This window comes from Macaca fascicularis, chromosome 19, assembly GCF_037993035.2.
Source record: "Macaca fascicularis isolate 582-1 chromosome 19, T2T-MFA8v1.1".
In the NCBI taxonomy this organism is placed as follows: Eukaryota; Metazoa; Chordata; class Mammalia; order Primates; family Cercopithecidae; genus Macaca; species Macaca fascicularis.
The window spans coordinates 51,745,618-51,769,512 of NC_088393.1; the positions used below are offsets into that span (position 1 = coordinate 51,745,618).

The following is a 23,895-nucleotide window of genomic DNA, read 5'->3' on the forward strand; positions in this document are numbered from 1 at the left end:
TGAGAACACGTGGACACAGGGTGGGGAACATCACACACTGGGGCCTGTCGTGGGGTTGGGGGAAGGGGGAGGGATAGCATTGGGAGCTATACCTAATGTAAATGATGAGTTAACAGGTGCAGCACACCAACATGGCACATGTATACATACGTAACAAACCTGCACGTTGTACACATGTACCCTAGAACTTAAAGTATAATAATTAAAAAAAAAAAAAAAAGGAAAAAGGGAAGGAGGTATCATTTCTGGCTAGAACTGTGTGGATGTTTCACGTAATTTATTGCATTTGATGCCCTATGATGTAGGCATTATAAGCCCTTATTTTGCAGATGAGGGATGGAGACTTCTGAGTGTTCATCTCAAAGTCTAACAGCAAGTAGCTGGACTCAGCTATGACTGCTGATTCACGATTCATGTGGATCAAAAGGTCAACAGGTCCCATGTTGGAAGAAAGGACAGGAATGTCCTTGCAGAGACTCTGAACTGTGGGCGGATGTAACCTGAGTCATTTCCAGCAGATTTCAGAGCTTGAGTGGTTTGTCAGCCGGGTATGGGGGCTCATGCATGTAATCCCAGCACTTTGGGAGGCCAAGGTGGGTAGATTGCTTGAGCGTAGGAGTTCAAAACCAGCCTGGGCAACATGGCAAGACCCTGTCTCTACAAGAAATTAAAAAAATTAGCCAGGCATGGTGGCACACACCTGTGGTCCCAGCTACTTGGGAGTCTGAGGCAAGAGGATCGCTTAAGCTTGGGAGTTCTGCAATGAGCTATGATTGTGCTATTGCACCCCAGCCTGGGCAACAGAGCAACACCCTGTCTCAAAAAATAAATAAATAAATAAAGTGATTTGCCCTGTCACTGCTCTCTCTGCCATATGGACCACAAGGTTCCCGATAGAGTCCACCTGCCGGCTTCTGGAGTGAAGCTGACATTGAACAGAGCCACAGTGGACTCCAGCAGAGATGTGATAGGAGCGAGCAACCTGCTGTTGTAAGTCACCAAGACACTGGGGCTGTTTGTTACTGTAGCATCACCTGGCCTATCCTGACTAGTCCAGAAGTCTCAGAGGGGATTGATGACAGAGGTGAGGGTAGAACCAAATATGTCAAATTGCTGCCCCAGATAGGTTGGTGAAGATCTTTGGACTCTTCATGTACCCTATAAATATACATACCTAATATGTACCCATAAAAATTAAAATTAAAAAAACTGAAAAAAATAAAAGATCTTTGGACTCAAACAGACCTGGTGGGTTTGTGGTGTGGATTCACAATTTATCTTCAGTGTAGTCTTGGACAAGTTTCATAACCTCTCTGAGCCTTGTGTTCCCATATTGTAAGCTGCTATTGTAACGTATGTTAAGCACAAAGCTTGGCCCACACTAAGCTTTCAACCAATTGAAACAGTCATGTCTTCGGGTTGTTAATCATGAGGACTGTGCTATTATTTATCCACATTGTATAGAGGAGGAAACTGAGGCTGAAGGAGGCTAATAGGCTGCTAGTATGTAGAACATTGGGATGGAACACACATCTATCTGACACTAGAAGATAAAATTTCCCCCCCTTAAATGTTAAGAAAACGTCCAAATATATACAAAAGTAGAGAAAATAGTATAATATCTATGATAGACTGATACCCCAATCTATGATGGAATCAGAAAGTGACTGAGCCCAGAGCCCATGGCAGAGTGCTCAGGAAAATGTTTGCAGGCAGAATAGTCATTAAATGACCCTTCAGGTCTCAATCTCCCAGTGTCCAAAATTATCCACATTTTGCCAAATTATCTCTTCCTTCCTGTCTTCCCTGCCTCCTCCTTTCCTATACCTTCCCCTCTTCCTCCCTCCTCTCTTCTCTCCTTTTGCTTTTTTTTTTTTTTTTGAGATGGGGTCTCGCTCCGTTGCCCAGGTTGGAGTGCAGTAGCATGATCTTGGCTCACTGCAACCTCTGCCACCCAGGTTACAGCGATTCTCATGCCTCAGCTTCCTGAGTAGCTGGGATTACAGGCACACATCACCGTGCCCAGCTAATTTTTGTATTTTTAGTAGAGACAGGGTTTCACCATGTTGACCAGGCTGATCTCGAATTCCTGACCTCAAGTGACGCGCCCGCCCTGGCCTCCCAAAGTGCTGGGATTACAGTGTGAGCCACTGCTCCTGGCCTTTCCTTTGCTTTTACCCTCCCTCCTTTGCTCTTTCTCTCTCCCTCCTTCCTTTCTTCCTTCTTTCCTCCTCTTTCTCTTTCTCCCTCCTCTCCTCCATACTTCTTTCTTCCTTTCTCCTTTCTTTCCTTCCTGTATTCCCTCCCTCTTCCCTTCCTTCCTTTTTGTGCTGAGACATTTAAAGCAAATCCCAGTCATCATATTCCACCCATAAATACTTCCATGTGTATCAAAGCCCATGCTTTCAACTCTTGTAGGACAGATGCATCCTTTCTGGGAGGGAGGATGGAATAAAATAAAGCATATTGAGAGCTTAGCATAACCTGTACCCATCCCTCCCTGTTTGCAGAAGGCCTAGAATATCCTAATCTTTCAGGGGAGATCTCCCCTCACCCATGGATCTGTGACATTCTTCTAAATCCTTCATGGAAAAGCTCATATCAAAAGTGACAGGTTCACCTGTCTCTACAAAAAAAATTTAAAATTAGCCTGGGTGTGGGGGCATGCACCAGTGGTTCCAGGTACTCAGGAGGCTGAGGTGGGAGGATCACTTGAGCCTGGGAGGCTGAGAAAAAAGTGACTGGTTCAATATGGATACAAGAGACACATCCACAGAGCTCAGCGTAGTGGTTCAGAGGATACTCAGGTTCCAGTCTGTCTGGGTTTGAAAGCCAACTTTGCCAGTTACTAGTTTTTGTTTGTTTGTTTGTTTGTTTTTTAACCTTTGGAGACAGAGTCTCACTCTGTCGCCCAGGCTGGAGTGAAGTGGCGCGAACTCAACTCACTGCAGCCTCTGCCTTCCAGGTTCAAGCGATTCTCCTCCCTCAGCCTCCCCAATAGCTGGGATTACAGGTACACCACCATACCCAGCTAATTTTTGTATATTTAGTAGAGATGGAGTTTTGCCATGTTGCCCAGGTTGGTCTCTAACTCCTGAGCTCTGGCAATCCGCCTGCCTCGGCCTCCCAAAATGCTGGGATTATCACCGTTTTGTGAGCCACTGAGCCCAGTCACTAGTCCAGTTACTAGTGGCCTCAGGTGCGTATCTTGACCTCAGCTTTCCCATTTGTGAAATGGGACAATAATGGGTCCTACTCATAGAGGAGACACGCGGTTGAGGGAGTCCACACGTGCACAGAACTCGGAACAGTGCCTGGAATTCAGAGTTCAACGCAGGTAAACGGTGGCCCTTACTGTCATTATTGGGGAAGGGAGTGCCCTTTGGGTCATGGGTGCCATTTCTGTCTGTTACCCAATATGGCCTCCCGTTGTGAAGGTTGCCCGCCCCAAGGTATGGGTGTGAAGGAACCTGGGGGTGGTGAGGAAGGAAGGCAACATCTCTGCCAGACTGGAGTCTCTGGGGGATGAGTCCCGGATATGACCCATCCTGGCTGAGTCCAGAGTCCATGGCAGGTGGTCAGGAAATGTTTGTGGAAAACAGTCATTTAATGGTCCTGGAATCTGCAAGGGTAAAAGGGACTTGGGGGATAGGGTGGGGCTAACCTGGGTGAAGAATTTGATGTTATTGTACATTGCTAATTTTCCATAGGGGCATACATGTAGGCATATTATTCAAGTTTTGAAATTTTATTATAAATTATTTAAAACAAATAAAGAATAAGTGGAGTCTCCTGGCACTCAGTTGAAAGACAAAAAACAGGCCGGGCGCGGTGGCTCAAGCCTGTAATCCCAGCACTTTGGGAGGCCGAGACGGGCGGATCACGAGGTCAGGAGATCGAGACCATCCTGGCTAACACAATGAAACCCCGTCTCCACTAAAAATACAAAAAAATTAGCCGGGCGTGGTGGCGGCGCCTGTAGTCCCAGCTACTCGGGAGGCTGAGGCAGGAGAATGGCGGGAACTCGGGAGGCGGAGCTTGCAGTGAGCCGAGATCGCGCCACTGCACTCCAGCCTGGGCGACAGAGCGAGACTCCGCCTCAAAAAAAAAAAAAAAAAAAAAAAAAAAGAAAGACAAAAAACATCAAAACATTTGAAATACATGCCCAGAGGCCACAGCCTTCCCTGGCCACAGCTCCTTTCCTCTCTCCTTGCCTGAGATCACCTCTATCCTGCACATGATATCTCTAATTTTGTCACCTACAGGCATGCTTTTAATTTTTTTTTTTTTTTCCAGACAAAGTCTTACTCTGTTGCCCAGGTTGGAGGGCAATGGTGCTATCAATAGCTCACTGCAGCCTCAACCTCCTGGGCTCAAGTGATCCTCCTGCCTCAGCTTCCTGAGTAGCTGGGACCACAGACATGCGCCACCATGCCCAGTCCGTCCTTCCTTCCTTCTTCCTTTCCTTCTCCTTTCCCTTCCTTCCTCTCCCCTCCTTTCCCCTCCCCTGCCCTCCCCTTTCCTTCCTTCCTTCGTTCCTTCGTTCCTTCCTTCCTTCCTTCCTTCCTTCCTTCCTTCCTTCCTTTCTCTCTCTCTCTCTCTCTCTCCCTCCCTCCCTTCCTTCCTTCTTCCTTTTTTTTTGAAGGGGGAGTCTCGCTCTGTTGCCCCGGCTGGAGTGCAGTGGCACAATTTCAGCTCACTGCAACCTCCGCCTCTCAGGTTCAAGTGATTCTCTCAGCCTCCCAAGTAGCTGGGACTACAGGTGCATGCCACTGCGTCCGGCTAATTTTCTTTTGTATTTTTAGTAGAGATAGGGTTTCACCATGTTGATCAGCTGGTCTCGAACTCCTGACCTCAGGTGATCCACCTGCCTCGGCCTCCCGAAGTGCTGGGATTACAGGCGTGAGCCACCGCACCTGGTTCCTTCCTTCTTTCTTTCTTTCTTTCCTTCCTTCCTTCCTTCCTTCTTTCCTTCCTTCCTCACTCCCTTCCTCCCTCCCTCCCTCCCTCTTTCTGGTCTCCCTATGTTGCCCAGGCTGTTCTCAAACTCCCGAGCTCAAGCGATTTTCCTGCCTCCAACTCCCAAGGTGCTGGGATTACAATGATCAGTGTGAGCCACTATGACCAGCCACTTTTAATTTTTTAAGGGAAGTTTTTTCTTCTTTTCTGCTTGGTTCTCTCCTCACCTTTCTCTTCTCTCCCCCACAGACTCCTTCATAGGAATGCTGGTAGCTCACTGCAGCCTTGATCTCCTAGGCTCAACTGATTCTTCCACCTCAGCCTCCCACGCAGCTGGGACCACGGGCATGCACCCCCATGCCAAGCTATATGTATATGTTTCGTAGAGATGGGATCTCACTATGTTGCCCAGGCTGGTCTCGAACTCCTAAGCTCAAGCGATCTACCCACCCTGGCCTCCCAAAGTGCTGGGGTGACAGGCAAGAGCCACTATGCCTGGGCAACTCTCTGCATCTTGCTTTCCTCAACCCTCCGAGTCATTCGATTCACCCTTTCTAATGGCTGTGTGGTGTGGTTTCCATGGCCTATGGCATGGATGTACCAACATTTACTCAGCAGTCACTGTCCTATTGAGGGGAATTCACCTTGTTTTCTCTTTTGTCCCTCCCACTATGAGAGATGCAGCAGTAAACATCCTACTGACAAGACAGTTTATCATCTGTTATGTGTCTCTGTGTCTTAAATAATTTCTAATGAATTTTAAAAGCTTGGGGACGGGTGTGATGGCTCACACCTGTAATCCCAGCACTTTGGGAGGCCAAGGCGGGTGGATCATGAGGTCAGGAGTTCGAGACCAGCCTGACCAACATGGTGAAACGCTGTCTCTACTAAAAATACAAAAATTAGCTGGGCATGGTGGTGCACGCCTGTAATTCCAGCTACTAAGGAGGCTGAGGCAGGAGAATTGCTTGAACCCAGGAGGCGGAGGTTGCAGTGAGCTGAGAGCCGAGATTGCACTCCAGCCTGGGTGACAGAGCAAGACTGTCTCAAAAAAAAAAAAAAAAAATTGCACGCCGTATCCCTTTCATGCATTTTTTAAAAAAATTCAAAAATGTGTAATTAAATGAAATTGAAAGTTACAGTTAAAAATTAGAAGTAAGAGGCCAGGTGTGGTGGGTCACACCTGTAATCCCAGCACTTTGGGAGGCCAAGGTGGGAGGATCATTTGAAGTCAGGAGTTCGAGACCAACCTGGTCAACATGGTGAAACCCTGTCTCTACTGAAAAATGGAAAAATTAGCCAGGTGTGGTGGCGCTTGCCTGTAATCCTAGCTACTTGGGAGGCTGAGGCAGAATAATCGCTTGAACCCAGGAGGTATAGGTTGCAGTAAGCCAAAATCACGCCACTACACTCCAGCCTGGGCAACAGAGACAGACTCTCAAGAAAAAAAAAAAAAAAAGTAAGAAACAGTGAAGTGGCCCTCACCTCCCCAGGTGTGCTCCACTCCCCAGGTGCCATTTCCATCCAGATGGGGCCCCCTAGACATCCTTTTTCCCCTGCAAACTCCAGGGAGTGGTCAGTGAAATTCCTTCAGTCATGAAAAGGTCCATCGGATAGATCTTTAGGAGCAGGGATGCTCAATTGAAGGAAATGTGTGCATTTAATTCATTAATAAGTGTTGTCAGATTTGCCTCAAGTGTTTCATCTGGGGCCTTCCTGCATGGGGAACACCTGTTTCTCTCTATCAGGCCGAATCCAACTTCCCAGCCATCCCTTCTGCCTCCTCCCACCCTCTCTCTTTGAACCTTCCAAGTGAACCTTCCAAGGCCACAACTTGGGGTTCTGACCAGTGTTGTGCTGAGCCACATGGGACCTGATACAAAAGGCACTATTTACTCATGCTCCTCTGTCATGGTTTCATGATTTCATGGTTTTTTTTTTTTCTTTTTTTTTTTGAGACAGGGTCTGGCTCTGTTGCCCAAGCTGGAGTGCAGTGGCTTGATCTCCGCTCAATGCAACCTCCGCCTCCTGGGCTCAAGCCATCCTCCTACCACAGCCTCCAAAGTAGCTGGGGCTATAGCGCCTGCCACCAAGCTCAGCTAATTTTTATAGAGACCGGGTTTTGTCACGTTGCCCAGGCTGGTCTCTAACTCCTGGGCTGAAGCAATCCACCCACCTCGGCCTACCAAAGTGCTGAGATTACAGGTGTGAGCCACTGCACCTGGCCCTCACGTATTTTTTTGTTTTTTGTTTTTTTGAGACAGAGTTTCTTTCTGTCACCGAGACTGGAGTGTAGTGGTGTGATCTCAGCTCACCTCACTCCTAGCTTGTTACGTGAAAACCTGTGGGTTGGCTGGGCTCAGCAGTATGGTTCTTCTGCCCCCATGTGGTGTTGGCTGGGGTTACACCTGTGCCTGCATTCAGCTGGAGCTCATCTGTGGCTGAAATGTCCTGGATGGCTTCAAGCTCATCTCCATGTGGCTGCAGTCTCTACATGAGGTCTCTCCAGCAGGGTAGCAGGACCTCTTCGAATAGAAGCTTCGGAGAAAGAAGGAGAAAACAGGAGCTGAAACCTGTTAAGGCCTGGGTTTGGGAGTCTCAGAGTGTCACTTCTTGTGACAAAGAAAGTCACAAGACTGGCCCAAATTTAAGGGAAGGGGAAAGAGACTCTGCCTCTTGCTGGAAATAGTGGCACATGCCCACAGGGATGGGAAAATTGCCAGTGGCAGTCTACCCCTTCCCCAAACCCCTTCCCCAACTGCCCATCTCTATCTTCTTGCTTGCTTTTCCTTCGTTTTTCTTATCATTACTTGACACTATCTTAATTACTTTTGCTTATAAGCTCCATGAGAGCAAGGACTGTTTTGTTTTGTTTTGTTTTTTGTTGTTTTTTGAGACAGAGTCTTGCTCTATCACCCAAGCTGGATTGCAGTGGCACAATCTCGGCTCATGGCAACCTCTGCCTCTTGGGTTCAAGCAATTCTCATGGCTCAGCCTCCCGAGCAGCTGGGACTACAGGTGCCCATCAGGACACCCGGCTCTTCTTTTATTTATTTATTTATTTATTTATTTATTTAGTAGTTTTAGTAGAGATGGGGTTTTGCCATGTTGGCCAGGCTGGTCTCAAACTCTTGACCTCAAGTGATCCACCCAAAGTGCTGGGATTACAGTCGTAAGCCACCATGTCTGGCCCTTTTTCTTCTTTTTTCTTATCACTACTTGACACTACCTTAATTACTTTTGTTTACTATCTATATATTTAAAAAATATATAAGCTCCACGAGAGCAAGGGCCTTCTGTGTCTTATTCATCATTGTATCAGTACCTAAAACTGTGCCTAGCACCTAAAAGACAGCCAATATTTACATAAATATTGAATATGAATCCCTGAGGACTGATTTCAGGTTTACCCAGGTTGTGGAGAGTGGAGAGAAGGTGGAGGCCACCACATGTATATATTCCTAGGGACATGCTTTAGAATTTCTAAGAGACACAGAGAGAAAGGGCAGGCAGGAAAGGAGGCTTGGGAGTGGGCAGGAGAAATGGTTCAGGGACTGTCTTTGTCACTGCTGTGTCTCCAGCCTCGACCAGCCAGGGCCTGGCTCACAGTAGGTGTCTGGAAAGCATGTGTTCAATGAATTAACTTTCTCCAAAAATCCTTCACTGACTCCATCCCCACCCCTAGGCTGGGTCAGGCACCCCCATGGCTCCCACACCTCTCTGGGCAGCTTCAACCCCATTGTGGCCACCAAGGGTCATCACTGTCTGAGGACGGAGGTGTGTTCCCTTCTAGACTCAGAGTCCACAGGGTTGGTGCTGTCTCAGTCACCACTGGATCCCCAACATCAACCAAGGGGTCCTTGGAGGTAGTAAGTATACTTTGCATCAACCTCCTCTCTCTGGGGTAGAGCCGGCCCCATCATTGCTGTATTCTCACCCCAGAGGGACGCAGAGTAGACACTCACAGAACACCTTTGTTGATTCTAAGATAGATTCTTTTTCCTTTTTCTTTTTCCACGTTTTAACAATTTTTTTTTAAGAGACAGAGTCTCACTGTTGCCCAGGCTAAAGTGCAGTGATGTGATCACAGGCCACTGCAGCCTTGACCGCCAGGGCTCAAGCAATCCTCTCACCTCAGCCTCCTGAGTAGCGAACCACAGGCACACACCACCATGCCTGGCTAACTAAATTTTTTTTGTGTGTGTGGAGACGGTGTCCCCCTATATTGCCCAGGGTGGTCTCAAACTCCTGGGCTCAAGAAATCCTCCTGCCTTGGCCTCCCAAAGTGTTGGGATTACAGGTGTGAGCCACTGGGTCTGCTGCAATTTTTCAAATAAGACAACTGACTGGGTACAGTGGTTCACATCTGTAATCCCACTTTGGGAGGTCGAGGCGGGGGGATCACCTGAGGTCAGGAGTTTGAGACCAGCCTGGCCAATTTGGTGAAACCCCATCTCTACTAAAAATACAACAATTAACCAGGCGTGGTGGCACATGCCTGTAATCTCAGCTACTCGGGAGGCAGAGGCAGGAGAATTGCTTGAACCTGGGAGGCTGAGGCTGCAGTAATCTGAGATCGCGCCATTGCACTCCAGCCTGGGTGACAGAGTGAGACTCTGTCTCAATAAGTAAGTAAATAAATAAATAAAACAAGACAACAGTGAAGTTTGCTGCATCATTTGCCTCTTCCTTCACAAAAGATTTCTCTGTAGCATGCGATGCTGTTTGATAGCATTCTACCCACGGTAGAACTTTCAAAACTGAAGCCAGTCCTCTCAATCCCTGCTACTGCCTTATCAAGTAAGTTTATGTCATATCCTAAATCCCTTGTTGTCATTTTAACAATATTCACAGCATCTTCACCAGGCACAGATTCTATCTCAAGAAACCACTTTCTTTGCTCATCCATAAGAAGCAACTCCTCGTCTATTCAAGTTTGATCATGAGATTGCAGCAATTCAGTCGCATCTTCAGACTCTACTTCTAATTTTAGTTCTCTTGCTATTTCTAGCACATCTGCAGTAAATGCCTCCACCGAAGTCTTTTTTGTTGTTGTTTGTTTGTTGAGATGGAGTCTTGCTCTGTCACTCAGGATGGAGTACAGTGGCGCGATCTCGGCTCACTGCAACATCCGCCTCCCAGGTTCAAGCCGTTCTTCTGCCTCAGTCTGCCGAGTATCTGGGATTACAGATGCATACCACCATGCCCAGCTAATTTTTGTATTTTTAGTAGAGATGGGATTTTGTCACATTGGCCAGGCTGGTCTCAAACTCCTGACCTCAGGTGATCCACCTGCCTCAGCCTCCCAAAGTGCTGGGTTACAGGAATGAGCCATCATGCCCTGCCGTTGTTGTTTTTTTTTTGTTGTTTTTTTTTTTTTTTTTTTTTTTTGAGACAGGGTCTGGCTCTGTGGCCCACTCTGGAGTACGGTGTTGTGGTCATAGCTCACTGTAACCTTCAACTCTTGGAATCAAGCAATTCTCCCTCATCAGCCTCCCAAGTAGCTGGAACTACAGGCATGTGTTACCACACTTAGCTAACCTTAAAAATTTTTTTATAGAGATGGGGTCTCACTATATTGCCCAGGCTGGTCTCAAACTCTTGGCCTCAAGGGATCCTCCAAACTCGGCCTCTCAAAGTGCTGGGATTACAGGCGTGAGCCACCACGACTGGCCCCTATCTCGGCTTTGGACAGGCCTTCTTCACTAAGTTTAATCATTTCTAGCTTTTGATTTAAAGTGAGAGACATGTGATTCTTCCTTTTACTTGGACACTTGGAGGCCATTTTAGAGTTATTAATTGGCCTAGTTTCATTATAGTTGTGTCTCACAGAAGAGGGAGGTGCAAGGAGAAGGAGAGAGGCAGGAAAATGGCTGGTCAGTGGAGCAGTCAGAACACATATAATGTTTATCAATTAAGTTTGCTGTCTTCTGTGGGCACAGTTTATGGTGCCCTGAAATGATTACAATGGTAACGTCAAAGATCACGCTAGCAGAGATAATAATGATGAAAAAGTTTCACATGTTGTGAGAATTTCCAAAATGTGACACAGAGACATGAAATGAGCACGTGCTGTTGGGAAAATGGCACCAACAGGCTTGCTGGACACAGGGTTGCCACACACTTGCAATTTGTAAAAACCACAGTATTGGCCCAGGCGGGGTGGCTCATGCCTGCAATCCCAGCACTTTGGGAGGCCAAGGCGGGAAAGTCACTTGAGGCCAGGAGTTCGAGACTAGCCTGGCCAAGACAGCGATACCCCCGTCTCTATTAAAAATACCAAAATTAGCTGGGCATGGTGGTGCACGCATGTAGTCCCAGCTATTCGGGAGGCTGAGGTGGGAGAAGCTCTTGAACCTGGGAGGCAGAGATTGCAGTGAGCCAAGATCATACTACACACTCCAGCCTGGGCAACAAGAGTAAAACTCCGTCTCAATAAATGAATGAGTGAATAAATGAATGAATAAATAAATAAATAAAACAATAGTTGGGAATGGTGGCGCGTGCTTGTTTGTCCCAGCTACTTGGGAGGCAAAGGTAGTAGAGATTGCTTGAGCCCAGGAGGTGGAGATTGCAGTGAGCAGTGAGCCAAGATCACGCCACTGCACTCCAGCCTGGGTGGCAGAGCAAGACCCTCTTCTCCACCACATACCCGCCTCCCCAGGAAAAAAAAAAAAAAAACATAATATCTGTGAAGGACAATAAAGCTGAGTGCAATAAAATGAGGTGTGCCTGAAATTGAATTTATTATTGAATGAATGAAAGCTCTCTCTCAACTCAGGGTTTTTGCAGAGGCTGGTCCCTTAGCCTGGGATGCAACTCCCTAATGTGCCATCTGGCTCACTCCTACCCATCCTTTGGATCTCAGGTCAGGTGCCCCCTCCTCCAGGAAGCCCTCCCTGACTCCCAGGCTGAGTCAGGCATCCCCCTTTGTGCTCCCACAGCCCTCTGGGGTCCCCCATCCCAGAGCTGCCCCCTCTGTCATCATTATCTTGGGATGGATCTGACTCCACCACTGGACTCTGAGTCCTGTGGGGGCAGAACCTGGGGCTGTCTTGTTCATTGCTGTGTTTCCAGCATGCAGATAGGCAGGGTGCAACCCCTCCCTGGCTGGTGCTCTGAGGAGCTGCTGGGGGCATCCTTGGGAACATGCCAGTCTGCATCGGTGCATATGTGCAGGTGGCGGTGGCTCTCTTTCTTGGTCCACAATCATCCTGGGCCGCAATTATCTCCATTTTCTGGGTCTGGAGCCCCTGAAGCAGTGCCTGGGTTTGATGCATCTCTGGGGCCCTAGCTGCTGCAGCAGAATGAATGAGGTTCCTGAATGGAGTCAGTGGGTTTCGGGGTTTCTGTATATGTTGTCAGTGTGTAATTGTGTCTCTTAAAGTCTGCACGTCTGTGTCCCTGAATGAGGGTGTTTGTGAGGCTTTGGTAACTGTGTGTTTGTCTGAGTCTTGCTTTCCTTCAATGACTCTGTTGTTTTGTTTCGTTTAGAGACAGAATCTTGCTCAGTCACCCAGGCTAGAGTGCAGTAGCACGATTATGACTCACTGCAGCCTTGAACTCCTGGGCTCAAGCAATCCTCCTACCTCAGCCTCTTGTGTAGCTGGGACTACAAATGTGCACCACCACACCTGGCTAATTTTTTTTTTTTTAAGAGATAGGGTCTTGCTGTGTTGTCCAGGCTGGTCTCGATCTCCTGGGCTCAAGAGAACCTCCTACCTTGGCCTCCTAAATTGATGAGATTACAGGCATGAGTGAGCCATTGCGCCCACCAGCAATGACCCAATTTGTATCATCAACTTTCACACTTGTCTGGGGAACTGAGAGTCCCCGGGTGGAGGGTGGAGTGGTAGCAGGGCCAAGCCCTCGGACACCAAGCTGTGAATCTGAGAGTTTGTCCTGGGGGTGATGGAGACCATGGAGGATTTTGAACAGGTCTCAGTGTTAGAAAGATCTCTCCGGAGCCTTCAGCGGAACTGGAGGGCCCCGTGTGAGTGGGTGGTGAGCCCATGAGCAGCTGGGGTCTGGAGTCCCTGCTCCACCTCCAGGCCCCGCCCCCTGACATCACTGTCGCATTATTGCACCAAGGCTGGCTGACCAATAAGCTGCTGCTTGCTATTACAATGGGTCCTAGCAACGGCGTCTGACCTTGGGTTAACAGGGAAGGAGATCCTATCAGTGGGGAGAGTGTGAGGGGAGAGGGAGAGCCTGCAGGGCAGGTGAGTCCCCCAGGGCTCTCTCGCTGGGCCCCTGTGCATGTGCGGAGCAGGGGCTTGCGGTCCTAATCTGGACTCTCTCAGCCCAAATTCCAACCACTGACTCGTCTGCCCCTTGCTGCCAGGACCTGTTCCAGGTTCCCACTCTTCCCACCCAGACCATACTAGGGAGAGGGCACAGGCAGGAACCCTTCTGACCCAGGATAGGAGGCTCAGATCTGGAGGCAACAATGTCTTTATTTATTTATTTATTTATTTTTCTAAGACCGAGTCTCGCTCTGTTGCCCAGGCTGGAGTGCAGTGGCTCAATCTTGGCTCACTGCAACCTCCCCCTCCCGGGTTCAAGAGCTGGGACTACAGGCATGCGCCACAACACCTGGTTAATTTTGTATTTTTAGTAGCGATGGGGTTTCACCATGTTGGCCAGGCTGGTCTCGAACTCCTGACCTCAAGTGATCCACCCACCTCGGCCTCCCAAAGTGCTAGGATTATAGGTGGGAGCCACCACGCCCAGCCAGGAACAATGTCTTAAGGACACATTTCTGTGGGGGGTGGAGTGCGGTAGCAGAGGATGGGGTGAGGGGTGGGAGGTGAAGAGATGGGATGCAGGGGGCAAGGAGACAAGGCGGGAGGCAGGGACATGTGGCTGAAGGGAGAGTAACTCTCTAGAGGGGTGAAGGAGCCTGGGGACCTGGGTTTGGGTCCTGGCTGTGCCTCTGGATGAGAAGGCCTCACTTGTCTTGTCTGAGCCTCAGTCCCTCTCCCTATCAACTGGGGACAGTGATCCCAGACATAAGCAGCTCTCCCAGGGCTCCCTGAAGACCCTTAGTGAGTAAATGTATTTTAGAGGTGATGGGCCAGAGGAGGGTGAGTGGGAAGGGGGAGGACCAGGGAAGCTCCTGGCGAGGAGGAGGGATCTGAGGGGGGCCATCACGACAGGAGCTCCAGGGGGATGGGAGGGGAAACTGAACCCCGGGAGGCAAGGGCTGCCATGGCAGGGCTGGGATTTCATGGAAATGACTCCCAGTGTCCAGGTGGTCCCCATGCCTGGCTTCCCGAACCCAAGGGTATCTGAACCCAAAGTCAGCCTAGGGCTAGCTGAACGGGGTTCGTGGTCATCACAGCAGCCCTGCGAGGTGGAGGGGAGTATCCCCCACAGAGCAGCTGAGGCTCAGAGAGGGCGAGGACTTGCTCAAAGTCACACAGCTAAGAATATTACTAATGATAAGTACAATGACGATGATGATGATGCCAATGACACGTGGCACCTGCCCTGAGCCAGGCGCTGTTTTATGGGCTGTTTTATGTCATAACTCATTCAAGTGACAGAGATCCTACAGGGTGGTTTGTCGTGATTGTAGGTATCATTCTCAGTGTACAGATGAGGACAGTGAGGGGAGAGTTAAGTAACTTGCCTCACATCACTCAGTGAGTATGTGGTGGAGCCAGGATTTGATCCCAGGCAGTCTGGCTCCGGGTCTGGGTCCCCTTCACCCCACCCTCCAATCCCAGCCGCAGCAGGAGGCAGCTGTTTCCTCTGAATGGGTCTGTGCCACAGGCCAGGAGCTGGGCTTAAGCCCTTTCCTATGCAGCCCTGGCTATGTAATTTGCAGAGCCCAGTATGAAAAGAAAATATGGGGCCCCTGGTTCAAATATTACAAAGAATTTCAGGCCAGGTATGGTGGCTCATGCCCTTAATCCCAGCACACAGAAGCCAAGGCAGGAGGACCTTGATCTCGGAAGTTCAAGCCCAGCTGGGACAACATAGTGAAACTCCCATCTCTACAAAAAGTTTTAAAAAGTAGCTGGGCATGGTGGCATGCACCTGTGGTCCCAGCTATTCAGGAGGCTGAGGTGGGAGGACTGCTAGAGCCAAGGAGATCAAGGCTGCAATGAGCCATGATTGTAGCACTGTGCTCCAGCTTGGATGACAGAGATCCTGTCTCAAACAAACAAAGAATTTCAGCCAGTGTCAGCAGAGCATTAAACCAAGCACTGGGCTACTCTAAGCACACAGCCCTCCAAGGCATGCATACACCCGGAAAACTGACCTGTGCCTAGATTACACTGGAAACTCCAACAGTGCTCCAAGAGGCTGCTTGGTGGTCATGCCCATTACACAGAGAGGTGCTTCATTTTGCCCCTGGTCACACAGCAAGTTAGTGGCAGAAAAGGGATGTGAACCTGGGCCTGCCAGATCTCAATGCCCTTTAACTTGTGCCAAAAATGTGTCCCCAGTTCTTGAAGGAGAAAGAGAGTTGTGGGCCTCCAGGGGGACTCCCTTCACATCCGTGATGTCTGTCTCTCCCCACCCTATGCCAAGGCCCAGGTGGTGTGAATGGCTCCCTTCTCCTCTGCAGGCGCTGAGGATCACGCATCCTGTGACTCTCCCCTGTCCCCCGCCACCCTCTGAACCACTGGCCACCATGGCTACTTCAAAGTTGCCTGTGGTGCCTGGGGAGGAGGAAACCACCATCCTCATGGCCAAGGAAAGGCTGGAGGCCCTGCGCACAGCCTTTGAGTCGGGCGACCTCCCCCAGGCCGCCTCTCACCTCCAGGAGCTGCTGGCCTCCACAGAGAGCACCCGCCTGGAGGTGGGCGTCACGGGCGAGTCGGGTGCCGGCAAGTCCTCCCTCATCAACGCCCTGCGTGGCCTGGGGGCCGAGGACCCTGGGGCGGCTCTGACGGGCGTTGTGGAGACCACGATGCAACCGTCGTCCTACCCGCACCCACAGTTCCCCGATGTGACCCTCTGGGACCTGCCAGGGGCCGGCTCTCCAGGCTGCCCGGCGGACAAGTACCTGAAGCAGGTGGACTTCAGCCGCTATGACTTCTTCCTGCTGGTCTCCCCCCGCCGCTGCGGGGCCGTCGAGACCCGCCTGGCCGCCGAGATCCTGTGCCAGGGCAAGAAGTTCTACTTTGTGCGCACCAAGGTGGACGAGGACCTGGCGGCCACACGCAGCCAGCGGCCATCGGGCTTCAGAGAGGCCGCTGTCCTGCAGGAGATCCGAGACCACTGTGCTGAGCGGCTGCGGGAGGCCGGCGTGGCTGAACCTCGCATCTTCCTGGTGTCCAACCTCTCGCCAGCCCGCTACGACTTTCCCACGCTGGTGTCCACCTGGGAACATGACCTGCCCGCCCACCGGCGCCACGCTGGCCTGCTGTCGCTCCCCGACATCTCACTGGAGGCCTTGCAGAAGAAGAAGGCCATGCTTCAAGAGCAAGTCCTCAAGACTGCCCTGGTGTTGGGCGTCATCCAGGCCCTGCCCGTGCCGGGGCTGGCGGCTGCCTACGATGATGCCCTGCTCATCCACTCGCTGCGTGGCTACCACCGCAGCTTTGGTCTGGACGAGGACTCGCTGGCCAAGCTGGCCGAGCAGGTGGGCAAACAGGCAGGTGACCTGCGCTCTGTCATCCGCTCCCCGCTGGCCAATGAGGTCTCGCCTGAGACTGTCCTGCGGCTCTATTCCCAGTCATCCGACGGCGCCATGCGGGTGGCCCGCGCCTTTGAGAGGGGCATCCCTGTGTTTGGGACGCTGGTGGCTGGCGGCATCAGCTTTGGTGCTGTCTACACCATGCTCCAGGGCTGCCTCAACGAGATGGCCGAGGACGCCCAGCGTGTCCGCATCAAGGCCCTGGAGGAGGACGAGTCGCAGCCAGAGGTCGGCTTGGAAGCGGCCGGTGACAATGGCGTGGAGAAGGGGGGGTCCGGGGAGGGAGGCAGCGAGGAAGCCCCACTCTCAACCCGCAGGAAGCTGGGCCTCCTTCTTAAGTACATTCTGGATAGCTGGAAGAAACACGACTCAGAAGAAAAATAAAGAGTGCAGCCCCGCCCCCCTGCCTCACCCACAAACTAAGTCTTAACAAAATCCAACAAACCAACAAAAAAGGCCAATGTGGTGAATGTGAGGGCTGCAGTTGCCTGGAGGGTGGGTGTGGAGGGAGCCTGCGTCCGCGGCAGGGAGGGGAGCCTGTGTCCGGGGCAGGGCAAAGGAGGGGGCACTGGGGAGGGGAGGAGGGAGGCAGGTGGGCCCAGGGCCAACAGGAGTGTAGTGAAAGGGGACAGGAGTGCCCTGGGGAGGGAGGTTGGAGACATGAATGGTGGGCCCAGGGTTCCCAGGGCTTCTTGGTGGTGTCTTTCTCCCCGGTCCCCAAGGGGCCAGGAGGAATTTGTGGGGCACAGGACAGCAGGGCCAAGACAGGAGATTGTGTCCTGCTAAGGTACTATTTAATTTAATTTAATTTAATTTATTTTATTATTTTTTGAGATGGAATCTTGCTCTGTCACCCAGGCTGGAGTGCTGTGGCATGATCTTGGTTTACTGCAACCTCCACCTCCCGAGTTCAAGCAATTCTCCTGCCTCAGCCTCCCAAGTAGCTGGAATTACAGGCACACGCCACCATGTCCAGCAAATTTTTGTATTTTTGGTAGAGAGGGGGTTTCACCATGTTGGCCAGGATGGTCTTGAACTCCTGACCCCAGGTGATCTGCCCACCTTGGCCACCTAAAGTGGCGCCCGGCCTGATTTTTGTATTTTTAGCAGAGATGGGGGTTTTGCCATGTTGGCCAGGCTGGTCTTGAACTCCTGACCTTGGCCTCTCAAAGTGCTGGGATAATAGGCGTGAGCCACTGCACCTGGCCCCTGCTAAGGTACTTTAGTTTCAATCTCATATCCCTTTCTGAGAACCCAGTGTACCATAGACAGCCCCTGGGGCCTGGGATGAGCACAGTGGTGTCCAGCAGTGGCTAAACAGGTTGGGGAGAGTGGGCATCTGTGCCTGCCTGCTGCTTGGGAGCCTTGGAGGGGTGGGGGGTAGTAGGGAGAGGGAGGGCAGGTGGCCACAGGGCTCACCTCTTGTGGTGCTTGAGGAGACAGAGAATGGCATGGGGAGAGAGTGACTGGATGTTTCCTTGAATATCGGAGGGGAGAGGAGGCTGAGAACACAACTCATGGCCTAGCATGGGTCTCACTCCAGAAGGATGGAGGGTATGTCTCAGAGCAGGAAGGCACATGGAGTTGAGACATCTGGCGTGTCTGTGATTGGGAAGAATCCTGGTCTCTCCATGACTAAAAAAAAATTTTTTTTTAGAGACAGGGTCTTGCCCTGTCGCCCAGGCTGGAATGTAGTAGCATAATCACAGCTCCCTTCAGCCTTGACTTCTTGATTTTGATGCTGTGAGTCTAAGATTGTGACACATTTGCTGAGTTTGGGGTCACCTGTCTCTGTGGGATTGGATTGGGGTGTGCGTGTGTGAATACTGGGACCTGCTGAAAGGCCCTGGGTCTTAACGTGAGGGCAACTATGTGTTGAGGTTTCTGACCAGCCTGGCCAATATGGCGAAACCTCATCTCTATTAAAAATACGAATATTGGCTGGGCGCGGTGGCTCAAGCCTGTAATCCCAGCACTTTGGGAGGCCGAGACGGGCGGATCACGAGGTCAGGAGATCGAGACCATCCTGGCTAACACGGTGAAACCCCGTCTCTACTAAAAAATACAAAAAACTAGCTGGGCGAGGTGGCGGGCGCCTGTAGTCCCAGCTACTCGGGAGGCTGAGGCAGGAGAATGGCGTAAACCCGGGAGGCGGAGCTTGCAGTGAGCCGAGATCGCGCCACTGCACTCCAGCCTGGGTGACAGAGCCAGACTCCGTCTCAAACAAACAAAAAAAAAAATACAAATATTAGCTGGTGTGGTGGCGCCTGCCTGTAGTCCCAGCTACTCGGGAGGCTGAGGCAGGAAAATCGCTTGAGATCCGGAGGCGGAGGTTACAGTGGGCTGAGATTGTGACCCTGCACTCCAGCCTGGGTGACAAGACTCTGCCTCAAAGAAAAAGAAAATGCTAAGTTTAGAGATTCATGTCTACATTTTTATTTTTCACTTTGACACACTCAAACCCAACTTTTCCCTGCTCAAGACCAAATTAAAAAGTAACCATAACAATAAAAGTCATAACAATGCCGAGTGTCTGAGGCATCACCAGTAATAATACTGAGAGTGTAACCACATGCCAGGCTAAGTACTTCATATTAGCTAACATTTATTCATCACTGCTAGGTACTCCTGGCTCAAAACAGCCTGGAAAAGAAGCTTCTCTTACTGTTTACATTTGGCAGTGAGAGAATGATTAACTTGCTCGGTCAGGTGTGGTGGCTCATGCCTGTAATCCCAGCACTTTGGGAGGCCGAGACGGGTGGATCACCTGAGGTCAGGAGTTCGAGACCAGCCTGACCAACATAGTGAAACCCTGTCTCAACTAAAAATACAAAAATTAGCCAGGCGTGGTGGCAGGCACCTGTAATCCCAGCTACTTGGGAGGCTGAGTCAGGAGAATCACTTGAACTGGGGAGGCAGATGTTGCAGTGAGCCAAGACTATGCCACTGTACTCCAGCCTGGGCGACAGAGCAAGACTCTTTCTGAAACAAACAAACAAAAAACTTGCCCAAGGCTGTTGTAGGGAGGTGTCAACCAGTATTTGCCCAAGCTTCTATTATCTAATTATGGCATTGCTGGAGACCATCAACAATTAAAGGATTAGGAGCATAAGTTATTTTTGGTTTTTTTTTTTTGTGAGACAAGGTCTTGCTTTGTCATCAGGCTGGAGTACAGTCACATGATATCAGCTCATTGCAACCTCCACCTCCGCGGTTCAAGCGATTCTCCAACCTCAGCCTCCTGAGTTGCTGGGATTATAGGCATGAGCCACCGTGCCCAACTAATTTTTCTGTACTTTTAGTAGAAATGGGGTTTCACTGTGTTGGCCAGGCTGGTCTTGAACACCTGGCCTCAAGTGATCCTCCCGCCTCGGCCTCCCAAAGTGCTGGGATTACCGGTATGAACCACCATGCCCAGCGTATTTTTTCATTTAGTTAAATTCCGGGTTTTTTGTAATTTTAAAATCTAATTTCAAAGTCTTTTCTGTAGACTGTAGTCACTGTTAGGGTGAAACAGTCAATCTGAACATGTAAGTCTCAAAGTTTCACTTTGTGGCTGGGCGCAGGGCTCATACCTGTAATCCCAGTACTTTGGGAGTCCAAGGCAGCAGGATTACTTGAGGCCAGGAGTTGAAGACCAGCCTAGGCAACATGGTGAGACCCTGTCTGTACAAAAAATTAGCCAGGTATGGTGGCACATGCCTGTAGGCCTAGCTACTCAGGAGGCTGAGGTGGGAGGATCACTTGAGCCTGGGAGGTCAAGGCTGCAGTGAGCCATGATCATGCCACGGCACTCCAGCCTGGGTGACAGAATCAGATCCTATCTCAAAAAAAAAGAAAAAATAGGCTGGGCGTGGTGGGTGGCTCATGCCTTTAATCCCAGCACTTTGGGAGGCCAAGGTGGGCGGATTACTTGAGGTCAGGAGTTCAAGACCAGCCTGGCCAACATGGTGAAACCCCATCTCCACTAAAAACACACAAATTAGCCAGGCGCGGTGGCGGGCACCTGTGATCCCAGCTACTCGGGAGGCTGAGGCAGGAGAATCGCTTGAACCCAGGGGGCGGAAGTGGCAGCGAGCCGAGATCGCGCCACTGCACTCCAGCCTGGGCAACAAGAGCGAAACTCTATCTCAAATAAATAAATACGGAAGATGTGAATACAGAAGTCAATGCCCTTCAGTTTGGCAGCACAGGGACTGGTGAGAAGGACTTAATATGGGCCTTTCTGGTAAGGCTGGATAGGACTCTTGTGTAGGTATCTTTTCCAATAGACAAAGTCGCCGGGCTGCAGATCATTGGGCTATAGGTCTTTGTCTCCTATGATTGTGCTGTGGAAAGATTGTTCTATCAAAGTATGATTTCTATCCATTGCTTTAATGCCTTTACTTTATTCAGGCTTTATTAATATTGGAGTATGTCTGTTTCGTTTTTTTGTTTTTGTTTTGAGACAGTGTCTCCCTGTGGTGCCCAGGCTGGAGTACAGTAGCGAGATCTCAGTTCATTGCAACCTCCGCCTCCCGGGTTGAAGTGATCCTCCCGTCTCAGCATCCTGAGTAGCTGGGACTACAGGTGCACACAACTACGCCCAGCTAATTTTTGTGTTTTTGTAGAGACAGGGTTTTGCCATGTCACCCAAGCTGGTCTCGAACTCCCAGACTCAAGCAATCCCCTTGCCTCAGCCTCCCAAAGTGTTAGCGTGAGCCACTGCACCCAGATGGATATGTCTCCTTTTATCAATTAAGGGTCAAAAGCAGAGGAGCCCAAGTGCATAGGATGGCCTGTGACTATTTCAAAAGGTGAAAGTTTATGAGCCCCAAAGAGTGGCCCTTAGATAATAATACCAAAGGAGGAACTTAGGTCAAGGAAGATGTAGATAAATTCTGCCAACTGGGATTTTTGTTTTTGTTTTGAAATGGAGTCTCACTCTGTCGCCTAGGCTGGAGTGCGGTGGCTTGATCCCAGCTCACTGCAACATCTGTTCCCTGGGTTCAAGCAATTCTCCTGCATCAGCTTCCCTAGTAGCTGGGATTACAGGCGTGTACCACCACACCCAGCTAATTTTTGTATTTTTAATAGGGATGGGGTTTCACCGTGTTGGCCAGGCTGGTCTTGAACTCCTGATTTCAAGTGATCTGCCTGCCTTGGCCTTCCAAATTGCTGGGGTATGATCTGCCTGCCTCGGCCTTCCAAAGTGCTGGGGTTACAGGGGTGAGCTACCGCGCCCGGCCATCCAATCGGGTTTTTATAGTTCCACTTGTTTGTTCCACTGAGCCAGAAGATTGGGGATTGTAGACAGTGGAAATGCTGAAAAATTGGCCAAATTGAACGCACTTGTTTTATTATATGGCCAGTAGAATGGGCTCCTGATCATGATGTACTTCAAGGGGAGTTCCCTAGGTGGGAATCCTTTTTTTTCCAGAAGAATTTTGGCCACAGCTGAAGCAGTGGCTTGTCTACCAGGAAAGCCTCTACCTAATAGGAGAATGTGCAAACCATTACTAGTACATATATATATATATATATAAAAATAGTATATATACACATATATATAGTACATATATGGTATATATACACAATATAGTACATATATAGTATATATACATATATAGTTATATATACATACATGGTATATATACTATATATAGTAGTGTATACACATATGTAGTACATATATAGTATATGTACACATATATAGTACATATATAGTATATATACACATATATAGTACATATATAGTATATATACACATATATAGTATATATACGTACTATATATAGTACATATATAGTATATATATACACATACCCACATACACATGGAAGTGGGTAGTTGGATAAAATCCATTTGCCAAACCTTGAAGGGCCTATTAGGTAGATAAAAATGTCCAGGATCAGGATATACACATTTTCCTGAGTTAAACTTACGGCAGGCAGCAGAAGTCAAATAGGCTTTTTTTTTTTTTTTTGCCGTGTTTTTTTTTTTGTTTGTTTGTTTTTTGAGAGAGGGTCTCACTCTGTCACCCAGACTGGAGTGCAGGGGCATGATCTCCGCTCACTGCAGCCTTGATCTCCTGAGCTCAGGTGACTCTCCCACCTCAGCCTCTCCAGCAGTTGAAACTACTTCTTTGATATTTTTAGTGGAGACAGGGTTTCGCTGTGTTGCCCAGGCTGGTCTTGAACTCCTGGACTCAAGCAATCGGCCCGCCTCGGCCTCCCAGAGTTCTGGGATTACAGGCCCGAGAGCCACCGCACCTGGCCAGTACAGCTTCTTTTAATGTCACTCCCCCTAATATTGTTTCATAAAATAATTTGTAAGTTCCCCAGTGAGTCAAATTATGTACTGTAGTTAACAACATTGAGTTGCAGAAAACTAGTTATCAGGCCTAAACTATAGCTTTTTTTTTTTTCCCCCCAAATCATTGAACTAGCAGCGTGATCTTTCCAATTTTGTTTTTTGGTTTCTGGTGCCCACTTTTGTGCATCTTTGGTAATCATTTTTAGATCATCTTTTGGTGGCTCTTTTAGCTGGGCCACGAGAGAGATTTGAGGAACCGAACCTTTAACAGCAGCATCCTTTGTGGCCTATCAGCCGAAGCTGTTTCCTCTAGCTTCCGCAGAGGCTCAGCTTGAATGTCCGGAAGTTTCCATAATAGCCAAGGCAGCTGGCAGCTGGATGGCATCCAGTAAGTCCTGTACATAGGATCCATTTTTAATTTGATCTCCAGTGGAAGTGAGGAAACCCCTTCATTTCCATAGCAGTCCAAAATCAGGAGCAACCCCAAAGGCATATGTACTATCTGCATAGAGTAACAGATTGCCCTTTCACGAGGCCAGCCCAGGTAAGGGCAGTGAGTTTAGTTTGTTGGGCAGAAGTAGCCACAGGGGCTAGGCGCAGCAGCTCACACCTGTAATCTCAGCACTTTGGGAGGCCGAGGTAGGCAGATCACTTGAGGTCAGGAGGTCAGGACCAGACTGGCCCACATGACGAAACCCTGTCTCTACTGAAAATACAAAAAAATTGGCCGGGCATGGTGGTGGGTGCCTGTAATCCCAGCTACTCGGGAGGCTGAGACAGGAAAATTGCTTGAATCCAGTGGGCAGAGGTTGCAGTGAGCTGAGATTGTGCCACTGTACTCCAGCTTCGGCGACAGAGCAAGACTCCATCTCAAAAGAAAAAAAAAAGTAGCCACAGATAAGGGGGCGGCTTCAGCAACTTCGAAGGAAGTGGTAACTACATATCTTGCACAGTTTTTACCATTGTCATCTTTCAGATACGATCCATCC

The 23,895-nt window shown here is 49.6% G+C and overlaps 2 protein-coding genes across 16 annotated transcripts in view; one reads left to right on the forward strand and one right to left on the reverse strand.

The window, feature by feature from the left end:
* Nucleotides 1-7,192: 7,192 nt before the first annotated feature.
* Nucleotides 7,193-23,895, reverse strand: part of SMG9 (SMG9 nonsense mediated mRNA decay factor) — a 46,757-nt gene continuing 30,054 nt past the window's right edge. For 7 of the 15 annotated variants that reach the window (XM_074023783.1, XM_074023780.1, XM_065534528.2 and 4 more), the window contains one exon: nt 7,280-7,497. In XM_074023783.1, the coding sequence (XP_073879884.1) occupies nt 7,380-7,497 (118 nt within the window). In that variant the 3' untranslated portion in view covers nt 7,280-7,379. Of the gene's footprint in view, nt 7,498-23,895 lie in introns of all 15 variants that reach the window. The other 8 variants (XM_074023781.1, XM_074023796.1, XM_065534531.2 and 5 more) reach the window with 4 other exon arrangements.
* On the forward strand, nt 13,401-17,067 carry IRGC (immunity related GTPase cinema). The gene has a single exon (XM_074023799.1). It carries the CDS (start codon nt 15,287-15,289, stop codon nt 16,994-16,996), a length of 1,710 nt encoding a protein of 569 aa, XP_073879900.1. The 5' UTR covers nt 13,401-15,286; the 3' UTR covers nt 16,997-17,067.

Excerpts from the sequence above, each read along its gene's own strand:
- IRGC (XM_074023799.1), top strand. The coding sequence starts at position 15,287 with ATGCCCATTACACAGAGAGGTGCTTCATTTTGCCCCTGGTCACACAGC.